The sequence below is a fragment of the Staurois parvus genome, unplaced genomic scaffold (assembly GCF_062004578.1).
Source record: "Staurois parvus isolate SC_StPar_1 unplaced genomic scaffold, SC_StPar_1.0 ptg000071l, whole genome shotgun sequence".
Classification (NCBI taxonomy): domain Eukaryota; kingdom Metazoa; phylum Chordata; class Amphibia; order Anura; family Ranidae; genus Staurois; species Staurois parvus.
Genome location: NW_028317867.1, coordinates 9,102,501 through 9,110,728, shown reverse-complemented (window position 1 = coordinate 9,110,728; position 8,228 = coordinate 9,102,501). Strand labels below are relative to the sequence as shown.

Below are 8,228 nucleotides of genomic sequence, written 5' to 3'. Positions count from 1 at the left end.
CCTGTATTGAACTGTATTGTCTCCCACTATAATGTAAAGCGCTGAGCAAACCGTTGGCACTATAGAAATCCTGTATAATAATAAAGTCAGTGTTCATAATCAATAACAATACTAGGAATCCAGCTGATGACAGATGATGAGTGTTGGAAAGGCCAGGATAACAGATGTGGAAGTTGGAATATCTCCTAGACCGTGCAGGCTGTGTGCTGTACACGTATAGCGGGGAAGGCTGCTAGATGTCCGCTCTGTATCGCACACATAGGCCGTAGCGGCATCCTATAGGACAACGGTGACCGCCCATCCTCCTCCGTACAGCTGAGAGCTGGGAGCACCTGAGGGGGAGGAGCCAATCACTGACACATTCCCGGCCACATACTCCGACCTCCAACCAATGGCCTCCAGCATCGCCCAGGACTGAGACAACATGGAGCACATCAGGCTGCCGAAGGTTAGTGCGACACCGACAGAGGTGATGTGAGGATGGGGAGAGCACATCCCGTCCTCGGAGCATGCACCCTGCATCTATCCATCCATGCCTCCCTCCTTCCATCCATCATTGGCTCCATCCTCACTCGCCTTGTTTATCTGTTTCTCCCTCCTCGGCAGTCCTATATCCGGCCCTGATCCATCTCTGTATCCGAGCACAGAGGGATATCAGTGCTGATGACAGTGTGGGCTCCCGGCCATTATTACCCTGCATAGCCCAGAGTGGAGATGCAGGCCTGGCTGCCTAATCTGAGATTAGGATGATGTGTTTAGTGCTGGGACTGCTCATGGCTCTCCATTACATTACTGATGGGTGGTTTAGGGCTTCCCTCCCTCCTATATGTGTTCCTGATAGAGCACATCCCTCTTGTTTTTGGGAAGTACAGTGACACTCCTATCCACCATATGTTCCATCTACAGTCATATCCATCTCTGGATCCACCATACATCCCATGTACAGTCATATCCATCTCCGGATCCACCATACATCCCATCTACAGCCATGTCCATCTCCGGATCCACCATACATCCCATCTATAGCCATGTCCATCTCCAGATCCAACATACGTTCCATCTCCAGATCCAACATACAGCCCATCTACAGCCATAACCATCTCCAGATCCACCACACGTCCCATCTACAGCCATATCCATCTCCAGATCCACCATACATTCCTTGTACAGCCATAGCCATCTCCAGATCCACCAGACGTCCCATCTACAGTCATTGCCATCTCCAGATCCACCAGACGTCCCATCTACAGTCATAGCCATCTCCAGATCCACCAGATGTCCCATCTACAGTCATAGCCATCTCCAGATCCACCAGACGTCCCATCTACAGTCATATCCATCTCCAGATCCACCAGACGTCCCATCTACAGTCATAGCCATCTCCAGATCCACCAGACGTCCCATCTACAGTCATAGCCATCTCCAGATCCACCACACGTCCCATCTACAGTCATATCCATCTCCAGATCCACCACACGTCCCATCTACAGTCATAGCCATCTCCAGATCCACCACACGTCCCATCTACAGTCATATCCATCTCCAGATCCACCACACGTCCCATCTACAGTCATATCCATCTCCAGATCCACCACACGTCCCATCTACAGTCATATCCATCTCCAGATCCACCACACGTCCCATCTACAGTCATATCCATCTCCAGATCCACCACACGTCCCATCTACAGTCATATCCATCTCCAGATCCACCACACGTCCCATCTACAGTCATATCCATCTCCAGATCCACCACATGTCCCATCTACAGTCATATCCATCTCCAGATCCACCACACGTCCCATCTACAGTCATATCCATCTCCAGATCCACCATACGTCCCATGGACAGCCATATCTACCATGCGTCCCATGGACAGCCATATCCACCATGCATCCCATGGACAGCCATATCCACCATGCATCCCATGGACAGCCATATCCACCATGCATCCCATGGACAGCCATATCCACCATGCATCCCATGGACAGCCATATCCACCATGCATCCCATGGACAGCCATATCCACCATGCATCCCATGGACAGCCATATCCACCATGCATCCCATGGACAGCCATATCCACCATGCATCCCATGGACAGCCATATCCATCTCCAGATCCATCATACATTCCTTGTACAGTGATATCCATCTCCTGTCCGTTATGGCTGCAATCTTTCATGGTCTGCCTTGGCTTGGTATGAAGAGATCCCTGAACTTTCCACTTCTTAATAGGTGATTTAACAGTACTGAGTGGCATTTTCAAGGCTTTGGACATCTTTTTATGTCCTTTTCCATCTTTATAAAGTTCCATTACCTTGTTACGCAGGACTTTTGACAGTATTGACAGTTCTTTTCTGATCCCCATGGCTCAATATCTAGCCTAGTCAGTGCTTCTACGTAAGAGCTAACAAACTCCTTGACTATTTATACACTGACACTAATTGCTATTTATACACTGACACTAATTGCAATTTAAAAAGCCACAGATGTGGGATATATATATATATATATATATATATATATATATATATATATATATATATATATACACACTGTTTACTAGGACAGCAGTACACAAGTATGGAGATATTATCAGAGGTTGTCTGTAGAACGGTATGTTGTTTTCCCTCTCCTCCTTTGGCCGTTTCCTGTTATCTGATTCATAATGTCCTCATTGTCTGGGGAAGTGATGGGCAGAGTAGAGGGAGATGATGTGACTGAGATGATGCTGTAATGAGGTTACATATAAGTGGTAGTTAATGGGCCAACGATCCTTTCCAGAGAAGGCAAACCTCATTCGTTGTAGTAGGCACTACACTTGATCTTCTCTATTTTCTGAAGAGAACAGAACATGTATTTTCATTCTGCCTTCATAACTAGTATTTTCTTAGATTGACCTACTCCTCTTTATAGAATGTACAACCCCCAAGCTGTGATGGTTTCATTTAAATCCAAGTTCTAGGTAGATATAAAACTGTATACACCGATCTGCCATCATTTTATGACCATTGACCGGTAAAGTGAATAACATTGATTGTCTTGTTTCATTGGCACCTGAAAGTAGGTGAGATATATTAGGCAGCAAGTAATCATGTTGTCCCTGAAGTTGATGGGTTGAAAGCAGAAAAAAATGGGCATCAGAATTTTTGTGTGTGTGTGTGGTGGGGCTGCATAGTTTAAAGGGTTAGTTCACCTTTACCACCTTTTCTGTAGGGGTCCCTCAAGGTTCCGGACTTGGGCCCCTACTCTTCTCCATCTGCACCTCCTCCCTTGGTCACTTGATAAACTCCCATGGCTTTAAGTACCATCTCTATGCTGATGACACACAAATCTATCTTTCTACTCCTCACCTCACCCCTTCTGTCTTCACTCGCATTACTAACCTACTAAGTGACATATCAGCATGGAGGTCACTCCACTTCCTCAAACTCAATCTTTCAAAAACTGAGCTCTTAGCATTCCCCCCAGCCCGTGCCCCCTCCCCTGACTTCTCCATCATGATCAATAACACAATCATCAGTCCCTCCCCTCATGCCAGGGTACTAAGTGTAATCCTAGACTCCCATTTGTCCTTTCAGCCCCAAATCCAATCCCTGTCCAAATCTGTAGACTTCACCTCTGTAACATCTCCAAGATACGCCCATTCTTAACCTTGGAAACTACTAAGCAACTTATTCACTCCCTTGTTATCTCTCGCCTTGACTATTGTAACTCCCTCCTCATTGGCCTACCTCATCACAGGCTATCCCCTCTTCAGTCTCCATGAATGCTGCTGCCAGACTCATTCACCTTACTAACCGTTCCATATCTGCCATCCCTCTCTGCCAATCCCTTCACTGGCTTCCCATTGCCTTCTCCAGAGCTTCCCCCATCCTCTGGAACTCTCTACCCCAATTTATCAGATGATCGCCTACTCTGCTCACTTTTAGGCGATCTCTGAAAACCTATCTTTTCAGGGAAGCCTATCCTGCCCTCAGCTAATAATGGAATCTTCTACTCTTCCTACCAGTCCATCCCCCACAGTTACTACCTCTTGTACCACTAGCCCCTCCCTCCTAGATTGTAAGCTCCAAGGAGCAGGGCCCTCCTATCCCTCTTGTATTGAACTGTATTGTTACTGTATTGTCTCCCGTTATATTGTAAAGCGAAAGAGCAAACTGTTGGCGTTATATAAATCTCGTATAATAATAATTACCAAAAAAACTGCCTATGCAGGTAAGGGGTGTCTGTTGATAAAAAACAAACCATGCAGCTCTGACTAAAGATGTAATTTGCTATAGGTGTAAGCCATTTACATACCTCACAAAGCCTGCCTGGGATACTCCCAGGATGTTGCTAAGTGAGGACTAGTCCTTCCTGCTCACCTCCACCATCACAGGAGTGGGCTCTCAAATGCTAAGCTTGGAGCTACTACCTCAGGGGAGGAAAGAGCGTGTGAGGGGGTTTGATTTAGAGAACTCACTCCTGTGATGGTGGAAGTGAGAAGTAACGACTTGGCCTCAGTTAGCAACATCCTTGGAGTATCCCAGTCAGGCTTCATGAGGTAGGTAAATGGCCTACACCTATAACAAGAGCAATATACATCTTTAGTCAGAGCTGCATGGTTTGTTTGTTTTTCTACAGACAACCCTTACCTGCATAGGCAGTTTTTATTTGGTAAAGGGGAACTAACCCTTTAAAGCAGAGCTATAGGCAAAACGGTTTTTGTTTTTTTTTTCTTTTCATTTTGGAGGGAGGGTTATAACTCCCTGTCAGTTTATTTTTTTGCCATCTATGTCCCATTGGGGAGATTACCCTTCACTTCCTTTCCCCTAGTCAAAGCAGGAAGTGAGAAGAAATTACTGCAAATGAAGGGAATTCCATGGGGACCCCCAAGTCACCAGAACTAGTGTCCCCATTGGAAACTTTCCCCTTTATTACTTTTCTGGGGACAACCTAAAATTTGAAATTTTCTTTTACTTTCACTTTCAGTGAGAATGGGAAACAGGACAAATAGGGTGAATCTCCCTAACAGGAGAAAATACTGCACTAAAAACCGAACAGGTGTTCTAACTGACTTCCAAAAATGTTTTGCCTTTAGTTCTACTTTAAAACCAGTCAGTGTACTGACCCATGTCCACAGCCAAAAGTGCCTACAGTGGACATCAGGACTGGACCACAGAGCATTGGAAGAGGGTGGCCTGATCTGATGAATCAGGTTTCCTTTTACATGATATGGATGGCCAGGTACATGTGCATTGCTTACCTGAGGAAGAGATGGCACCAGGATGGGAAGAAGGCAAGCCGGTAGAGGCAATGTAATGCTTTGGGCAATGTTCTGCTGGGAAACCTTGGGTACTGACATTCATGTAGATGTACTTGACACACATCACCTACCTAAACAATGTTGCTGACCAAGTACACCCCTTCATGGAAACGATATTCCTTGATGGCTGCCACCTCTTTCAGTAGAATAATGATCCCTGCCACTGTTCAAAAATCGTTTGAGGAGCACAACAATGAGTTTGAGGTGTTGACTTGGCCTCCAAATTCTCCAGATCGCAATCCAATTAAGCAACTGTGGGAGGTGCAGGAAAAACAAGTCTGATCCATGGAGGCCCCACCTTGCAACTTACAGGACTTAACAGTATTAAACCCCAAAGTAACAATTTACTGTAGCTTATCAGTTCTTTGAAATCAAGTAATTTTTATTAATGTTTGATATAATATTCAGATACATAAAAAACAAAAAGGAATTTCATTTACAGGATACAGCGAGCTCCAGCCTGTATATCCAGATAAGTACAGATGAATATAGGTTACAAAAGCTGTTTGGTATTAAATATAGCTTACCAGTTCTGAGACGTGATGGTTGCATTAGTTTTCTTTTACAGGTTTTCTGTCTTCCATTATCATCTGGTGATCTGACTAGTAGGTCTGTTATTTTTCAAAAGAGCAAACGCTCTTCCAGATGCATCAGTTTACAGGGATGAGATAAATCATGTACCACTGACAGATGGGGGCTTACAATGATCAGATTTTATTTCCTCATGTAAAACTTTTATTTTTAATGGAAAAACCTGTTTGCTGTAACTGATTATAAAGTGTAAGCTGGAGTTTGGCTTTAGTTTGTTAGTGTATTTAAATCTGCTAGTAAATCTAATATTCCCTTCTCCCCAGACTGACAGTACTGCTGTCTGCTTTTCCCCCTGTGCTTCTTCATCCAGAGTGGGGGCACGGTAATACAGGAGTTGTTACTTGCCAGATCACCAGGTGAAAATGGAGGGGAGAAAAAAACTAAAGAAAACTAATGCAGCCACCACATTTAATGATTGGTAAGCTGCAGTGTATCATAGTCTTGGTTTTCGGTTTAATACCTTTTTTAAAGCATCTGTTACCGAAGGCTTGGAGTCAGATACGACCGCATACCATCAAATTTAATTTGTTGTAATTCTGCAAAATAGAATTGATCTTTCACTAATCTGGCCGCAGTAAACTCGAATTGCTTTGGTTCCTATGAATTGTTTCATTTTACCATCAACATTTTTCTGTTTATTAGACAAACCCATGTGTGTTTATTGGGTACCTTTTATGATCGCTCCAAACTTTCTAAACAAAGGGCCAGTTTACTGTCCTTCAGACTTTAGGGGGGCCAGACGGTGGCCATCGGGAGTAGAAAATGTCCCAGCATCAGTTGGAGTAAACAATGCCCTATTGTTGGTGTCATTGGTAGGAATTGTGCCCCAACATTGGTAGGAACTGTGCCTCAACATTGGTGTCATTGGGCACCATTGTTAGAAACTAGTGAAAGACACAATTCCTCCCAATGATACCAAGTGAGGAGCTGTACCCTATCACTGATGTCAATGGTCAGTATGTGCCCCATCGCTGGTGTTATTAGGCCCCATTATTTGTGTCATTGGGAGGAACTGTGCCCTATCAATCATTGGTGTCATTGGGAGGAATTGTGCCCCTTTGCTGGTGTCAGTGAATGAGATAGTGCTCTAAGGGCCAGATAAAAGCAAGCAAAGGGCTGCATTCAGCCCCTGGGGCGCAGTTTGGACACCACTGTGATAGCATATGGCTGTAAAATGGCATTCTCTGTATTAATATCTTTCCCTGAATGTTGTTTTCTGTTTAAGGTTGAAAACGTCCGTCTGCTTGACCGGATATCTTCTAGAAGGCCAGCATTGGGTACATTATATCTCACAGCAACCCATGTCATTTTTGTTGAAAATATCTCAGAGACCCGCAAAGAAACCTGGGTATGTTCATAGTTTATTCTATCCTTTATAACCTGTTGTGTAAATCTAGCTGGCGAAAAACTAGTTGCATTTTGTATGAAAATTTTAATTCAAAGGATTTTCATTTTGCTTTCCTAACCATTTTACGGGTCAAATTGACATTTAATTTCGACTGCAATGGTGAGAAAATGTGAAGGAACAGGGTAAAAAAATTTTGTCTTGAATAAATTTCCCTTTTTTTTTTTTTTTTTTTTTTTTTTTTTTTTTTTTTTTAATAATCAAGGTTTATTAAGACTTTTTTTTTTTTTTTTTTTTTTTGTAGGGAAAACCAAAAGGCATACACAAATTGTCTGTCTTCATTCCAAAGGGAACTTCATTAATAACATGGGTTGCATACAGTAGTTGGCAGTAGCAATGTCATAAGGTAGAATACAGACCGGATTGCTATTAGCTTTCCTATGCATTATACTAAGCATCCACATGTACCATGTTGGAAGTGCAATAGCCATAGGGCCAATGAAAGTAGAGACTTAGAAATACTTGTAAGACATCCACATTTTGGTACGTTAAACATTATATTACTCCAGACCTGGACATAATTAAAGATCAACAGGAACAAAGGATGTTCCGCTTAGTATAGAAGACAGCTAAGAGGAAGAGAGGAAAGGGATCGGGGAAGGGAAAAGGGGGAATAACTTTTTTCAACAATATAAACTCAAATGGATACATGTGAATCAGTGGTCTACTAGTACCTTCTCATTATTCAGGGAGTTAATAGGGAATGCATCAAGCGACAATAATAGGTGTGTGTGCATCAGGGATCTTGCCCCATCAAGAATTCTACATGTGTCTGACAACTTTTTTTTTTTTTTTAAAAGCACCCTACCATAGATCTGATCTTTATGTTCTTAATTTCCAGTGAATAGTACATCCAACCAGATGTCCCTAAACTGTTCCTCTTGATCTTTAATGATCTGGACCGATCTCTCTGCTTCCATGATT

The 8,228-nt window shown here is 43.3% G+C and overlaps 1 protein-coding gene across 1 annotated transcript in view; it reads left to right on the top strand.

Moving 5' to 3' along the window:
- Positions 1-228: 228 nt before the first annotated feature.
- MTMR7 (myotubularin related protein 7) overlaps positions 229-8,228 on the top strand; it is a 72,805-nt gene continuing 64,805 nt past the window's right edge. The window contains exons 1-2 of the mRNA XM_089669314.1: positions 229-448; positions 7,125-7,247. Coding sequence (XP_089525440.1) covers positions 425-448; positions 7,125-7,247 — 147 coding nt within the window. The 5' untranslated portion in view covers positions 229-424. The remainder of the gene's footprint in view (positions 449-7,124; positions 7,248-8,228) is intronic.